This window comes from Heloderma suspectum, chromosome 3, assembly GCF_057233095.1.
Source record: "Heloderma suspectum isolate Gila_16-S chromosome 3, 16-S_ref, whole genome shotgun sequence".
Taxonomy (NCBI): Eukaryota; Metazoa; Chordata; class Lepidosauria; order Squamata; family Helodermatidae; genus Heloderma; species Heloderma suspectum.
Window position 1 is genome coordinate 255,939,317 of NC_139460.1, and position 17,841 is coordinate 255,957,157.

The 17,841-nt window shown below is 45.4% G+C and overlaps 1 protein-coding gene across 1 annotated transcript in view; it reads right to left on the reverse strand.

The window, feature by feature from the left end:
- The window catches only part of SORCS3 (sortilin related VPS10 domain containing receptor 3), a 516,588-nt gene that overhangs the window by 64,770 nt on the left and 433,977 nt on the right, over positions 1 to 17,841 (reverse strand). Inside the window, exon 20 of the mRNA XM_084841986.1 lies at positions 4,243 to 4,376. Within this exon, the coding sequence (XP_084698112.1) occupies positions 4,243 to 4,376 (134 nt within the window). The remainder of the gene's footprint in view (positions 1 to 4,242; positions 4,377 to 17,841) is intronic.

Genomic DNA, 17,841 nt, shown 5'->3' on the forward strand with positions numbered 1-17,841 from the left:
GTTCACCACCTGGGTACATTTTACATGACAGACAATATAGAAATATTTTTAAATAATAAATAATAATGATTTTTTCATAGATTGTATTTAAGGCATAATATACATATCATAGAATTAGCTCAAAGTGTCAGCCTTTTAGTTTATGCTACCTCGGAAGTTAATACATACTTCTAAGCTTCTCAAACCTTTCTTTCCCTGTGAGTCCTGGCTAGGGATGTTGGAAAAATCCACAATGGATGTAAAGAATTTGGATTTCTATGAATCTGACCTGCAGACTCTGCACCGGACTGGCTTTTTCCAAGTGGCATGGATTCTGTGATCTTGTGGACAGGTCTTTTATGGGGGGGGGGAATGCACAATAATGCTAATGCACATTTGCACAAGTGGAACAAAATTCTCGCACATCCCTAAAAAAAATCCAATTCCATCAATGAGCATATGATGGAATGAAAGATGCCTGACAATCCATGAAACAGATGGAAGAGATTGAACAACATCTGTACATCCCTAGTCCTCCTGACACATTATTTTGGGGATGAAGTGATTACTTAAGCTTGAATTCCACACACAAACTTTGGAGGCACAACCAACTTTGTGGAGTACAGTACTGCTTTTCAAGCCAAGAGAGATAACAGAAGCCAGTTTTGTTTTAACCCCCCCGCCCCATTTTATGGATGTCTATTATCATGGCTGATTTCACCTCCATCATGGTGTTAACATTCAGGTAGTTCCTTCGATTTAATTCAAGCACTGAGGTCTGGAAGCTAAATTAAATCAAGGAGTTTAAGGTTCATTTGCTCAAAACGTATTAGATAGCCAGACACATTTATTAAACTGGACCTGCGCTAATCCAAGCAAATTGGCCTTTTGGTATATTGCTAAAGCAGTGGACCAGCACTTCGCTACAATAGCTCTATCTAGAAAAAGAAATTAGAGCCTTGTCTAGGATGTGTATAAAACAGTGTTGTGAGTCTACGGACAGCCTAAAATGCCATTGCTGTCTGCACCACTCCTCTCATGGAGTTAATTGTATCAGGAGTTGGCTGAGTCACACACTTCAAAATCAGTTTCTACTGCATAGTGTCTTCAGTTAATAATGTTATAACTGGCAGTGCAATGAAGCATTGGTCTGATTCTTCCCATCACATGGCTGGTCAGGTGTGTGTGTGTGCATGTGTGTGAAAATTCTGTTTGGGAAGTGTTGCATATCATGTGTTGAAAAATCAATCTGTCTGTGCAACAAAGCAATCAGGATTCAGGACTGCCTGCTGACGACGTGGCAAGCTGTAATGCAAATCAAGCATGTTGTTTGGCCATAGCTGTTTTTCTGATCTCTGGGCTGGTCCCTTATCTGAGGCAGCAGAACTTGATGGGATAACTCCCACATTTTCCCAAGACAGTAAAGTGGTATGTGAGATAGGAGATTACTTCTTTCCATGTGCATAGCAACCTTCACATCCCATAATCGATCTGCCTTTTTTTCTGTACAGAACAGAAATATAACATTTTTCCAGTGCTAATGGAAAAATCGACAAACCCAACAGGTTCCTGCATATTTTAAAGCTATAATAGCAGCAGTACACATCAACTATTTCCAGTGATTTATAGATCATGATTCTATTTGGATTACTTTGAATTTTAAAGTTGCAAAAAAATTAACAAAGCTCAGAATGCACAAAGTGATTTGTGATGCTTGGATAATTGCATCACTATATGGCTACATGTAGAGAAAGATCTCCAGTCCTGCAACCAGGTTCTCCAAAGTCCACATACATGTAAGAATAGAGCTGGGCAACTGTGCATTGCACGTCAATGTCCAGAACCTATTTTGCCTTTGTTTTTAAATAAGAAGGTTGCAGAAAGTGGGTGGCCTGTGTGTGTGTGTGTGCCTGTGTGTACATGCATGTGTGCCTGTGCGTACCCATAGGATTTGGAAAACTTTAGGGTAGGATTTTAGAATTTATGACTACAGGTCACTCACGTGAAGAGTTCTGGTATTACTATCCAAGCCTCAGGGGCTCAAGGAAACAATCCCTAGAGTTCTTTGCTCCCAGAGAGTGCATAAATAGAGGTCAGAGACCAACAGCAACTCAGAACAGTGGAAACCTCAAGAGACAATAAACACAGAGAGGTCCTGGGAGAACAGCAGTTTTTGTGTAGTTGTTTTAGCCACCCTTGTGGATCAGTAGAAGTAGAAAGTTATCAGAAAATATGGTGTCAGAATGGCAGTACTGTTTAGCAGTCTGTTCCATCATCCTATGACTATTGTTATTTTGCAAAGCCAAATATTCTTACCAGCTTTAAACTACCCCCTATTCTGGTGTCATTTTGCACTTGCAGTTTTAAAAAGCTTAAGTTTGTGATTGCGCTGGAGGCATAGGCATAGATAAGATTTAAATTGCAGGCACAAGAACCACAATCATTCTAATTTGCAATTTCCAAGTGTAAAAAAAGGAACCTTGGCATGTATGAGGGTATAATTATCAGGTCTAAGCTCCAACATGAAGCAAGAACCAAAATATTCAATATCTCACCTCTTCAGATTAGTTTATGCAGCCCTGACTAAATGTCCACTGATGTGATTAACACTGTGTCATCATGTTTCCTAGGAGGTATGTATCAAGAAACATTGAAAACCCCACAGCTAAAATCAATAGAGAGCTTTTCTATGTCCCCGTCTTGCCTTCAGAACAGGCATTGCGTCATGTGTTGTCAATAAACTGTCATGTGTTAACAAATCAAGGGTGACTGAACTGCAGTTCTAGGCAGCGTTGCCTCAGATTACTTCTTCTTGAACCAGTGGCACAGAGCCTTTAGGCAGAACATCACTGTTTATCTGCAGATTAGCTAAATCATCCAGATTATATAGTGTAGTTTGTTGGGGATGGACCATCACTTAATAGCAGAGCAGATAATTTGTATGTCCCAGGTTCAATTCCCAGGTTCCCAGGTCCCAGGTTCAATTCCTGGCATCTTCTGCTAGGGCTGGGAAAGATTTGTGTCTGAATCTCTGGAGAGCTGTTGCCAGGTAATGTAGTCAGTCTTGAGCTAGACAAATATGGCTCAAGTCAGACTTGGCTTATCACACTTTCCAGCTCAAGGAAATCCTTTGCACATTGACTTGTCTGCCAAGGAAACGGTACATATCTGCCATGGAACCCCGGCATATTTCAGATTATTTCAGAGAGTGTTTTAGAGCTCAAACCCATTCCACATGGGGCACTGGCCAGGTTTGTAGACTCTTACTACACATACATTCAGAAAATGTCCTAGGCTGCATCCAACTCCAGTGGCTACTCATTGCAGGACAAGATCAGTGGGTAGCAAACACATTGTATATCATGAAAGCTTTTTCTTTTGTTTTGTTTTTTACATTTATGAATCCTGATTATGCATCTGGGGAACCTCAAAACACAGTCTGAAAACCTATTTCTTATAGTGGTTCAAGCAAGATATATGAAATCCTGGATTGGCTACAGAATCTTACCCCCCAAAAAAACATTCTATCTTTCCTCTATCACCTACAGAGGGGGAATAGTTAAATCAAGCAATCAGTAGAACTTTCTTTCAACATTTACAGTCCTTAGTATCAGAAGAACATTTGTTGGCAAAGGTCTGTGGAATGGGTGGCTGGTAGTCACTGAACATTCAACAGCAGTTTTGCATGCATTTCTCTGACATGTCCCCAGAGGCAGGAACAAACAGCATGGACAGACAAGGAGAGAGCTGCTTGTGAGGCGAGCTTAGCTTGAATTCACAGGTGCCAGAAGTTACTTATTTGGTCCCCAGTGGCTTTAAAATGCTGTGTCAGATCCTAAAATTCTAAGTACTTTCTGACATTCATATTGGAAGCAGTGGTTATTTGATCACCAGCCGTTTTTAAATGCTGAGAAGAAAGCCCAGCATTATCCAGTAGATACGGTGGTGTATAATTTTGAATTCTGGTAATAACAATGGCTCCTAAACACAATGTTCCAATAATAACCAACTGCACATTGTAGGCACTCCTGCAAACAACAACAAGAGATGGGATGAAAAGGGAGAGGGAGGGGGAGAGAAAGAGAGACAAGAAAGGAGTAAAGTTTAGAAAATACGTGAGTTTTTTTTCTTTTTCTGACAGCAAAGAAAAAATATATTGCTCAATGTGGTGCTTTCTATTTAAAATCACAATGTCATATGATCCAAGGGCTAATCCTTTCAAAGAAAATAAAGAATATTATATATATTTTTAAAGGATCAAACCTTTGAGTTGTTTCCAAACCACCAGAAGTAAGTGAGGGTACCCGATTGACTAGGCCAAACCACAGCAGTGAGATTGACTTCCTTATTCCTGATTGCCACAAAGGGGATGCTCAAATGGACTCGTTCTACTGGACCTGTGGGAAGACAACCCATTGGTATACATTACAGATAACTTCATTACCCATGTTTTACTGTCATTAAAAGCAAAACATAAATACTAATCTTCTCTTTTTTAACTGAAGACCTTGTATCAACCTAAAATAGAAATAAAACTATGAGGAATTCAAAGAAAACTGCCTCTTTAGTAGTGGCAAAAAACAACAACCATACAATACCATGTTCTCAGACCCCTAACCTTTTTTCCTCCTTTTCAACACGGCTGGCTGGGGAATGCTGGGAGTTATAGGATGTTTTTCCTCTCTAGGATTGTACTCTAAATTAAATTTGCCTCCAGCATTTCTAGCCCATCATAATATGGTTTAAGGTTCACCATAACAGTCAACACACCTATAGAAATAGTTAACAAGGAATCATTATTGAAGTGTGCTCCACCAATGGGAGTTATGATCCATGTTGGCAATTTCACATAAACATTCTATAGAATGACAGTTGCCATCAACTTGTGATAAATGTGAATCACTGTGAATTCACTGCCAGTCAATTATGCTGAAATACCCACTAGTGACAGGCTGGTGACCCACCTGCAGGGTGCTTATGGCTCATCAGACTTAGAAAACTTAGAAAATGCAACATCTATGGCTGCTTCTCGTTTTATATATTGTACTCAGATACAGACATATGAGTACATCTGCCTACTCATCTGTGCAGGACATGTGCATGCACGATTCGGTGATGTTTCTTTAAAAATCTTGGATGTAGGACCCCATTCTTTCCCAGTTGGTGCATCTGTGATGTATTTTAAAGGGACATGCAGTGAATGTTGCACATAGATACCCTTCAGAATACACATGGTGCATATGAATTAGTACTTCAGTAAGGATGGATCTGTCAGTTTGTCTTTCTTCCACATTTGAATGTTTTAATTATCAGGTTCTTCCTGACCGATTTATGAAGAAATATGTATATTTTGGTAAATTCTTACCAAAAACAAACACAACAAAAATTTCACACATCTGCACCAGCCAAATGCAATAGATATAGCTATTTCTAGCATTAGGAGGACCATATTGTACCTGTCTGCAATGTAGATGTTAAAGATGAGAAGCCTGACAGAAAAAAAAGAGGTACCAACACCAGTTCAGCACCACAAACGTGGCTGAATACACTGGGATATGAATACAGACTTTTAAGATCTAAGCATTCAAATCTGTCTGCCTGGATGGATGAATATGTCAGTTTTGCTTTCTCCCACATTAAAGTTTCAAAATATCAAGTATTTCCCACCCAGTTTGTGAAGAATTTTGTGAATTTTGATAAATAAAAAAAATGATTCCAGCTGAATTTTCACCTATCCCAGGTACTTGGATATCCATACAAGAACAAAGTACCTGAAATACTCCGAGGAACTATATAACTGAGTGTGACTGCTAGACCTCCACACATTAATATGCACTTGTCTATATTATAACTGCACAATATTATATCTGTTAGGATGTTCTCCTTCTAGAAATAGATAGGGAAAAAAAATACATATTCTGAAAATATACTGGCAGGCAAAGGAGTCCAACTTGTAGGTAAGCAACTCACTCTAGTGCCCTCAGAGCAATAGCAGATGGCTAGTTAAGCTTCCATATCAAGAAATTAAGCATTTCATTTGTCACCAATAGGGGACAAAAAAGACAGAGAAAGTGATGAAAGCAGATGGAAAAATCTGAAGTTTTTAACTGAAACTTTAGCTTTCTCTCCATCTGCTTCCTCCCCCCCTCCCCCCACACATTGTTTTTGTTAGCCTGCATGTATGGAACTGAATTTTAATTTGTCACTGTTGTGCCGTGGGCATGTTTAGAATAACTGATGGTTTCCTGTGGTTGCTCAGATATTACAGTCAGGTAAACTGCTCTAATTGCAAGCAGGTGGGAGATCTCACAGTTAATCAACACATTCCTTCTATGGGCCAGTTCTACTATAACATTCTGCATCCATAAGGGGACTTTCTGCATTTATTTGCCGATGTGTACACATTAAACCATCCATCACAATGTGCAAACTGATGTGAGAAAACAGTGTTGGCTCCAGGTTTTAGAGGGTCCTTGGGTAAGATGCCCTCAATAGGCTCCCTCCCTCAGTAAGTCTACTTCCTCACTGCCATTGTCACTAGCGGCTATTGCTCCTCAACTTCTTTTTCATTATTGCTTGGATGACAGGCAGAAGCCACTGAGGAAGCAGGCAGTGACATCTACTCTAGCTCTGTCAGGGTGGAAACTGAGCCAGTAGAACCCCAGATCAGTTCTGATTCTGAGGATGAACAGCAATCCATGGGAGAGGAGCTCGCTCATCTCTCACAGGCACAGCAGCTGGCAGAGATTCCTCCTGCCAGCATTCCTGGTAGAGATAGTGACCCTGGCAGCAAGGGAGTGCTGGAGGGGAACTTGCTGGACCCTCGACATCGACGTAGGGAGCGATGACAATTGGAGGGCGCGGAAAGGAGGCTTAGCGCTCATTTGGCACGCAAGCAACGGTCGCGTCCCGAGGACCCAAGGGAAAGAGGGAGGATCTCTCCCTAGCCCATAAGTTCAGGGTCTTCTAGGGATGTCAGAGAATTCCGCCACGGATCTCGGGGAGGCCGAATGCCAGCGCATTCGGTCCCCCGAAATCGGTGGCGGAACGGTCTGCCCCCTTGCCCCCCTGGGACGGGACTTACCTTGGGCAGAAGTTCCTGGAGGCAGCGGCTCTGGCTGCAGCTCTGGCAGCGGTTCAGCAGAGGCGGCGGAGGCGGCCAATCTTCCGACCGGCTGCCACCGCCGCCATTTCCAGTTAAAAACAAACAAAAAAACAAAAAAACGTGATAGGCTACGTAAAGATTTACGTAGCCTATCACGGCTAGATTTTTAAAAAAACACCGTGATAGGCTACATAAATGTTTACATAGCTTATCACAGCTGATTTAAAAAAAAACACGCACATACGCAAATGGCGGCAGCCATGGGCGCCGCCATTTGCGTTCCTTATTTTGGCACGTCTTAGTCTACGTAAACATTTATGTAGACTAAGACGGTGAAAATAAGGGGAACGCAAATAGAGTAGACGCTATGCTATTTGCATTCCCCTTATTTTCGCCGTCTTAGTCTACGTAAATGTTTACGTAGACTAAGACGTGCCAAAATAAGGAATGCAAATGGCGGCGCCCATGGGCACCACCATTTGCATATGCGCGTGTGTTTTTTTCTTTTAAATCAGCCGTGATAGGCTACGTAAACATTTATGTAGCCCATCATGGCTGACTGCAGGGACGCAAACGGCGGCAGCTACGGGGAGCCGGCCGGCGGCTCCGCAGAATCCCTGTGGAGTGGAGCCGGCCAGCCAGGATTCCGGGGGGGAGGGACGGAATGCCTCCCCCCCGGCCAGAATTCCAGGGGGAGGGATGGAACACCTCCCCCCAGCATCAGCATAATCCGCAGAAAGATAAGTCACTTTCGTACATCCCTAGGGTATTCCCGTGATTCTCCTTCAAACAGGGACCAGCTGCCTAACCTGGAGCATAGGCTACTCTGCTATCTTTCCCTAAGGATGGTCGAAAGTCCCTTACCTGGTCCCACAGCTTGCTTTGCCGTGGGGGGGAGGCGCTTCAGTTCTAAGTTCTTGGCTGGGGGGGAGGCGCCCCGCCCCTCCCGGCCGAAATTCAGGACGGGGGGGAGGCGCCCCATCCCTCACCGCTGAAATTCAGGCCGGGAAGGAGTGCCCCGTCTCCCTGGCCGCGAAATAAAAAAAGTAAAGTAAAAAAAAAAAAGTGATAGGCTACGTAACGATTTACGTAGCCTATCACGACTAGATTTTCAAAGTCAGCCGTGATAGGCTACATAAATGTTTACGTAGCCTATCACAGCTGATTTTTTAAAAAAACACGCGCATACGCAAATGGCGGCGCCCATGGGCGCCGCCATTTGCGTTCCTTATTTTGGCACATCTTAGTCTACGTAAATGTTTACGTGGACTAAAATGTGCCAAAATAAGGAATGCAAATGGCGGCACCCATGGGCACCGCCATTTGCGTACGCACGTGTGTGTGTTTTTCTTTTAAATCAGCCATGATAGGCTACGTAAACATTTACGTAGCCTATCACGGCTGACTTTGAAAATCTAGTCGTGATAGGCTACGTAAATCATTACGTAGCCTATCACTTTTTTTTTTTTTACTTTACTTTGTAATGGTGGCGGCGGCAGCCGGTCAGAAGACCAGCCGCCGCCCCCGCCCCCGCCGAAACACCGCCGGGACCCACCGCCGAGAGGGACATTTGAAGGAGGTAAGTCCCATCCCGGTTGGGAGGGCAGAGAATTTCACCACCAATTTCGGGGGGGGGCGAATGTGTTGGCATTTGGCCTCCCGGAGATTCGTGGAGAAATTCTCCGCCATCCCTATCTTTCCCCAGTGTTGTTCCTTGCTTAGTCGCTGGTGATTAGCATCTGAAAGAGTCATTAAGTTGTAAAAGGAATAAAGCCTTGAAAAGAATCCTTTTGTCTGTGTCTTGAGTTGGCTATTGGATTAGGGATGTCAGAGAATTCCGCCGCGGATCTCGGTGAGGCCGAATGCCAGTGCATTCAGCCCCCCGAACTCCGTGGTGGAACGGCCTGCCACCCCCCCACCCCCTGCGGATCCCCCCCGGGATGAGACTTACCTGGGGCAGATGTTCCGGACGGCGGTGGCTCCAGCGGCGGCAGCAGCAGCGGCGGCAGCGGCTGGTCTTCTGAATGGCTACCGCCACCATTTGCAGTCTGTTTCCCCCCCCCATTCGTGATAGGCTACATAAAGACTTACGTAGCCTATCACATCTGGGTTTTAAAAAACAACACACGTACGCAAATGGCGGCAGTTACGGCCGCCACCGTTTGCGTTCCTTATTTTTGGCCGTCTTAGTCTACGTAAATATTTACATAGACTAAGACGGCCAAAAATAAGGAACACAAATGGCGGCGGCCATAGCAGCCACCATTTTCGTAGGTGTGTTTGTTTGTTTGTTTTAACCCAGACGTGATAGGCTACGTAAGTCTTTATGTAGCCTATCACAGCTGAATACAGGGACGCAAACGGCAGCAGCTACGGCAGCCACCATTTGCCTCCCTGCTAGCCAGCAGCCAGATGTCTGGCTGCTGGTGGAGCCGGCCGGCGGCTCTGTGCCTCCCCCCCCCCCATGGAACCTGGCGGAGCCAGGTAAGTGGGGTTTCGTACACCCCTATATTGGATAGGGATGGCGGAGAATTCCGCCACGGATTTCAGTGAGGCCGAATGCACTGGCATTCGGCCCCCCGAAATCTGTGGTGGAATGGCCTCCCCCTGCCCCGCCCTGCGGATTCCCCCCAGGACGAAGCTTACCTGGGGGCGGATGTTCCGGCGGCGGCTGCAGCAGCTGCTCTTTCGACCGGCTGCTGCAGCCACCATTTGCATCCGTTATTTACCATGATAGGCTACATAAGTATTTATGTAGCCTATCACGGCAACCAAAAAAACACAAAAAACAGCATATGCATATGGCGGTGGCTACGGCGGCCGCCATTTGTATTCCCTATTTTTCGCCGTTTTAGCCTACGTAAATATTTACGTAGGCTATTATGGCGGGGGAAAAAAAGGGGAATGCAAATAGCATAGTGGGAACCGCCGCCATTTGCGTACGCTGTTTGTTTGGGTTTTTTGCATGCTGTGATAGGCTATGTAAATACTTACATAGCCTATCACGGCAGCCTGGCTGGATGCAAATGTCACCTGCTACGGCGGCCACCATTTGCGTCTGCAGCAGCCAGTCCGCAGCCAGAACTCCAGCTGCGGACAGCCCTGGTCAGCTGCTCTGCGGAGGCGCTGCGGAGTGGAGCCGGCCAGGCAGGATTCTGGGGGGGAGGACCAGATCGCCTCCCCCCCATTGAGGATTCCGAGGGGAGGGGTGGGGCGCCTCCCCCTCACTGTGAATCAATCCACGAAAACGCAAGTGACTTTCATACATCCCTACTATTGGAGGGGACTGTAAGAGGCCGCTAGGGCGCTCCTGACAAGCTCCTTTTTACCGCCACTATTGTCTGGGCCAGAGTGAGAGGCGGCAGGTGAATACTTAGGCCACAATGGTGAAGTAGAGGAGCAAATCCAGGGGGCTCTTGCCAGTGGTCCTTCAGCGGTTACCCAACCATGCTTACTTTTGGTGCTGGCCCTGTGTGGATGAGATGCTGGATTGGCACCAAGAAAGCCCACGGCAGGGCGGGGCAATACAGATGTATACAATGAAAGAAAGAATGACAAGTGGAAATGTATGTCCTCTCAAGGTCCAGCGTGTTGTATCAGTACAAATTTAAGGAATAACTTCTATAAAGTACTTTCCCAGGGATGTTAAATGCCTGAAGGACTCTACTGAATGTCTCTGACTGATGCGGGCACCGTAATCATGAAACAATAGTCTTCTTCATACCATCTTTGTAGGACCTCAGGAAGATTAAGCCTAGCTGGATAATACCTGTATATGAAATTACCAGAGATGCATGCACATCCCCGTGCTCACCCCAAAAGGGGTTCAATCTCACACTCCAAGTGAATGCATGCAAAATATATGTATCATCTATAGTGCTGTGCTGAAAATTTCTCCTACATTTTTTCAACCATCCTCATTCAATCTGACAGAAAAGAAATTGCTTTTGAAAAGAAATTCAATGGTGAAGAACATTTCAGAGAAATTCTCATGGGTTGGCTCTGTGTTTCTTGAGCTTACCTTACATAGGAGGTGGCCAAGGAGGGTGAACAAATGTCCTGTTTTTCACTGTATAATCATCTCTCTGTCAGCCTGTAACCTCCTTGGCTTCCCACACTTCAATTAAAGCCCAGGGAAACACATCATGAGGTAATTCCCCCCATAGGGATTTTTCAGATCAGGAAACACTGGTAGCCAGAGAGGCTGCAGAGCAATGGAGAGGTGTGTAATAGAAAGAAAGAAAAAACAAACAGCACCCTTGGCCACTTTGCAGTGATTAGGTAAGCTCGAAAACACCACCAAAAATAATTCAAAATAAATTATAAAATGCCCAGAAAATGAGACTGCAAAATGGAGACTTCTTTAATGGGGGAAGAAAACTTTCAAGAAATTAGAGGACAGATTTAGGCACAGCACTAGCTCCACCCCTTCCCTGGAGCTGGATACAACACTACCTCCTTCTAGGTATGTACGAAAGTCCCTTACCTGATCCCGAAGCTTGATTTGCGGTGGGGGGGAGGCGCTCCCCCCGAAATTGTGGCTGGGGGAAGGCGCCCCATCCCTCCCCGCCGATATTCTGGCTGGGGGGAGGCGCCCCGTCCCTCCGGCCGCTAATCCTCCTGTCCTGCCGGGACGCAAATGGCGGTGGCCGTAGCTGCCGCCGTTTGCGTCCCTGCAGTCAGCCGTGATAGGCTACGTAAACATTTACGTAGCCTATCACGGTGTTTTTTAAAAATCTAGCCATGATAGGCTACGTAAATCTTTACGTAGCCTATCACATTTTTTTTTTTTTAACATAGAAATGGCGGCGGCCGGTCAGAAGACCGGCCGCTGCTGCCGAACCGCCGCCAGAGCAGCCGCCTCCAGGGACATTCGCACAAGGTAAGTCCTGTCCCGGGGCGGCGGGGGGCAGACCATTTCTCCACCAATTTCGGGGGGCCAAATGCGCTGGCACTCGGCCTCCCCGAGATTCGTGGAGAAATTCTCTGACATCCCTACCTCCTTCACACCTGCATTGTGGTGGATGCAAAATGGGGGCTACCTTGCCAACACAGTTGATACTGTTGCCACTTGCAGTGGCAGCACAAAAAACCCTTCTGAAAAGGAAGTTGTGCTGCAACCCCGTCAATGGTGAGCCCTGCCTGTAAGAAACTGTTCAGTGAAATTGCCCCCCCACACACACACACACGCACAATTTCTCTGCCCACAAATAGGGTGGAGAATTTTGAAAGGCCATTTGCACACAGCTCTAATCATCTACCCATCTATCCATCCAGCTATCAGCTATCAATCTACATACTCACTTTACTGAATTTCTATACCACCCAATAGGCTGGGCAGTTCACAACACAAAGACTAAAACCATAAAATACATAAATATAATAATATAAGGTAAAATGTAAAACAAATTAAAACAGTCACAGAATAAAACTGAAGTAAAACCAACAGCATTGAAAGACTAAAAAGCCTGAGAGAATAAAAAGGTCTTCACCTGACACCAAAAGGACTATAACATAAGTGCCAGGTGAGCCTCTCTGGTGAGGACATTCCATAACTGGGGTGCCAGTGCCACCCTTCAAAAGGTCCTCTCTCTAGTAGTTACCCACCCTACCTCATTCAGTGGGGGTACCCAGAGAAGGGCCTCTGAAGATGACTAAGTTTGTATATAAAGGAGGAGATAACCTGGTAACCTGGCCCTAAGTCAGCCATTGCCAGTCCATTTGTGGGCTCACTTCAAAGTGTGCATATTGCTAATGGAAATGGACTGGAAGCCAGTGCATGTCACAAAGGACTGGATAGAATGATCATGTTGTCCAATGCTGGTTAACAGTTTTGGTGTCCTACTTTAAACTAGCTGAAGTTTCCGGAGTGTTTTCAAAGACAGCCCCACATAAACATGATAATCCAATTGGTAGGTTACCAGAATGTGGATAATTGTAGCAAAGTTATTTCTGTCCCGATAGGGTGCAATTAGCATATCAGCCTAAGTGAATAAAAAGCACCATGGAGTAGGGATGATTGAAAAATTTGCTCCATCAAGGCATTGTTTTTTTAATGGATTAACCCAATTCATACCTCCTGGAACCAAACATGGACTCAAGTGCAATTTGAAGTCAGAAATCTATACATTTCTGAGCTTGTGATGCATTCCGTTAACGAATGCAAAAAATGCATCTGTTAACATGCACACATTTGAAAAATCCTGTGTACATGCAATGCATGCATATAAAAATGTGTACTTTTGACAAACTGGTACACACAAAAGCATACATCTGAAAAACGTGCATGAAAATATGTACACATTTCTGTGCAGGGGGGGGGAAATCATATGGAACTGGGACAGAACAAGCTTGACAGTGGAAAAACAAGAACCGTGACAAGATAGAGCTTGACAGATCTGCCCATCTCTATCACAGAGGCCATTTGTTCTTCCAGTGACAATACTGGATCCACAAGCACTCTAAAACTGCTTAAAGCACCTACCAACACCTCCAAGGCTTGAAGGACCTTCCATTAGGTGAAAAGTGGGAACCTAACATTCAAGTCTAGCAAGTGCTGCTTGACTCATGCCTACCCGTGGAGGAATTGAACAGGGTCACATGCTTTTGCAAGAATTCCTATTCAGTTCCTCATGACAACCTTAGAAATGTTTGTGACAACTTTAGTCACTCCAACTGGGACAAATTGCAATCAATGTGTTATGCTCCTTTAGGTGACTTGTTAATTACATCTAGAATTCTCTCGCATAAAAGCTGGTTCTAAAAACGAACAAACTTCAAGCCCTTTAATCAAGATACGTTTCAAAAAAATCTTGGTTTATTATAGAAGTGATCAATTTGGCAAGTAATTAGTAAAAAGGTAAAAACTTACAGTTGCTTTTTCATATGTACTGGAAACTATTTATTGTATACAGGAGAGCTCACAGACTGCATGGACCCTAGAGGACATCATGGGCCTATTCACACATGCACAGGGGGAGGGTGATTAGGGTAACTACAGGGGAGGGGTAGTGAAACCCCAACACATGGGCCCGCCAGATGATTGTAGAACCATGAGGCGCTGCATGGCGCTGCATGTTCCCCTAGCCACCCTCCTGCCCTAGTTACCTGCTATCTTCCTGGTGTATTTACGGTGTATCCTGTCATCCTCTGCAGTGTGAACGGGCTCCCAGTGGCCATGCCAGCATCCTAAATGGCCGTGCGACCACAGAGAAAGTTCACAGTAGCTAGAACGTCACCCACAGTGGTGGATGCTCTGCCCAGTGGACTCTATGGTGGCAGGCTGGAATTCCTCTGGAGCCCATTTAAACCACTGGGGAACCCACTAGATGACACGGTAAGCCACCTTGTGGGCCCTTCACTCTTTTGCAGGGGGTTGGTTAGCAGGGGTGGCTTACTAACCATGGGGAATGTAATTTTCTCCCCCACTCCACAACATGTTAAGCCACCATGGTTAGCAAAAACAAAAACCTAAACATCATAGCCATTTGCGTCCCTACGGAGGCCGTGATAGGCTACTTAAGTATTTATGTAGCCTATCATGGCAGGGGGAAAAACCCCAGCATACGCAAATGGCGGCGGCTACCACCATTTGCGTACACTGGGGGTTTTTCCCCCTGCCATGATAGGCTACGTAAATATTTACGTAGCCTGTCACGACGGGGGGGGGGGGGGAACCAGCATACGCGAATGGCAGTAGCCGCCGCCATTTGCATACACTGGGGTTTTTCCCCCTGCCGTGATAGGCTACGTAAATACTTACGTAGCCTATCACGGCCTCCGCAGGGATGCAAATGGTGTCCCTGCGTTAGCCATGATAGGCTACGAAAGTATTTACATAGCCTATCACGGCTATGAAGAGGAAGCGAATGGCGGCCGCAGGACGGCCACCATTCGCAAAGCAGCGCGGATGGGAACAGGTAAGTGCTCCGTTTTGTGCACCTTTTGTGGGTTGGGGGTGGCGAGGACTTCGTCCCGCATGCCTTTCGTGGGTGGGTGGGGCTTCATTCTGCGACGGATTTCAGGGGGCTGAATGCGCTGGCATTCGGCCTCACTGAGATCCGTCGCGGAATTCTCTGACATCCCTACTCAGAGGCCCACTAGCAAGGAAATTGCACTTATAATGAACCTAAAGAGAGCACTATGGATCTCTCTGCCCCTCTAAAAGTACAGGTGACTCGGTTACACTCCTGGGGCCATTACAATAGGCTCACTGCCTCTGGTACTGGAGGTAGCACATAGCCATCAGGACTAGTAGGCATTGACAGCCTTCTCCTCCAGGAATTTATCTAACCCCCTTTTGGTGGCCATCACTACATGTTGTGGTAGCAAATTCCATAGTTTAACTATGCACTGTGTGAAACTATGCACTGTGTGAAAAAGTACTTCTTTACTGATTGGTAGTCTTGAATCTACCGCCAATCAGCTTCATGGGATGACCTTGGGTTCTAGTATTACAAAAGCGGGAGAAAAAAAACTCCCTATCCACATTCTCCACATCATGCTTAATCTTCTACACCTCTATCATGTCTCCCCTTGCCCTCCTTTTTCCAAGCTAAACAATCCCAGCTGTTGTAATCTTCCCTCATAGGGGAGATGTTCCAGCCCCTCAATCATTTAAGTTGCCCTTTTCTGCACTAGTGATATAGCTCAACCACCACTGCTATGTCCATGTGATGGCAATGAAGGGAGATGAAGGCAATGGTAGAAACTTTCTCTTCTTTGATATTTCCATTGCATTCTACACCAGGCTGCCAATGGGATGGTGGCAGTGTAGGAGGAGCTTAGACTGGACTACAAAGGGAGATGCCTTACCTCTGCATTGTAGCTGTGCTTAGCTAGCAGTACATTGAAACATCATATGATGGTTATTTTTTGTAGGTATAATTTCTATTACTTCCCCTCTCCCCAGGAGATTATAACATTAAAAAAAATGAATCAAAATATGACCTACACATTGCTTGTCCAATTTGACCTTCACACAACATTTTCAAGAAATAACAAGTTAGATCAAAGATGCATTGTACTGTAATATATTTGCATGTATATATCAACAGGGATAATACCAGCAGTTGTCCTCTGAAAACAAAACATTGGATTGGATCCAGGATCTGCCTTCCATGGATGGAAGGGCGCCACACATGGAAGGTTTCTCCAACCGATTTGGGGAAATTTCCCCACCTCCCCAAAACACAGCTCACCATATTCAGCAGGGGCCCTGGCCCTCTGTGTAGCAATTTCAGGGGGCTACTGTGGGGAGGAGGGGGAAGGAAAGTCTGCTTCTGCCAGGCCAGTTTCACATGTCTATATCTGGATCCAACCCATTATCTAGAAACTAACCATTTGCAGCTGCTGACTCCATTTCCACAAAAAGAAAAGGAAGAGAGAGAATGAAAGGGGGGTACTTTAAACATTTTGAAATCCAAATAGGCACAGGTGACCCCACAACATTTACGGGTTCTCCAGTTCTTCTGCTAAATGACAAATCATAGGTCAAATAAGCTTGTGTAGCATCAAGCAAAGATTTTTCCTACTCTGGATCAAAGAGGATATCTTCATAAAGCCTATGACTGAGCGAAAGCAGCAAACAAAGCAGAATTTCTAAGACAATGTGAACAAATTAGGGGGATAATACAAGAATGCTGGCATGCTCTCTGTCAGGGGTGGGGAGCTGTTTTTGGCCAGGGGGCTGGATGACCCCCACACGAGCCCTCCATGGGGCATTGGGGCCATACACTCTGTCATCAGTTGCCTGGCCATGTCCCCTGATATCATTTGGTTCCCAACTAGGAGGATTCTCCTTAGCTACAGATGTATGAATCAGCAAAACTTGAGCTTGCTGAAGTTCTCTGAATTCCATCTTGAAGCTTGTTCTAACTCGAGTCCATGTCAGATTGAGACCTTCTTTTTTTTCTTTCCACATGAAAATCCATTCACATTTTGTGCATATTTTCCCAAATATATGCATCAGTTGTGTGCAGTTTTTAAATGTACACATTCTCCTCCCATTGATTACAGCACAGCTGGGTGCATTTTTCAAATGTATGCATACTGTGCAATGTATGTTTTGGTCCGCGAATCACATTGCAAACTTGGAAATGTGTGGACTTCGACCAAAGATTGCATCCATTCCAGGTCCATGTTCAGTCCAAAATGTGCAAAGTGGGTAAAAACCTGATAAAAAACTGAAACAAATTTCTCATTCATCCTTACCCTAGCGTACCACTCACAATTCCAGTTGGGAGGGCAAGTGATACACTCAGTGCTTTTCCAGCACTGTAACATCCACCGTGAAGGAAGGCATGGGACAAGTCAAGTCAATGGGGTAGTGTGCACAGTGGTCCTCTACCCTGTGTCTCACTTGGGCTGGCTTCGCTGCAAGTGGACTTTCCCTGGCTGTGACCGGGACTACTGGACAGGGGAACCCTCACTGTTATCTCCAGTCGCTGACAGGAGACAATACTGGGAATTCATCTCCCTGTTAATCTACAAGGGGTGGAGATTCGGTGGGGGTGGGGTCACTTGAGGCCCTCTGGTCTGGAAGAACTGATGGGCCCAATTTGACCCAGGGGATGGAGATTCTCCATCCATGCTCTATATAATAAAGAAGAATTTACCAGACAAATTATTTTGAGATCTATGTAGGGATGTACGAAAGTCACTTACCTGTTCGCGGATTATGTTGATGGTGGGGGGGAGGCGTTCCGTCCCTCCCCCAGGAATCCTCGCCGGAGGGGGAGGCACTCTGTACCTCCCCC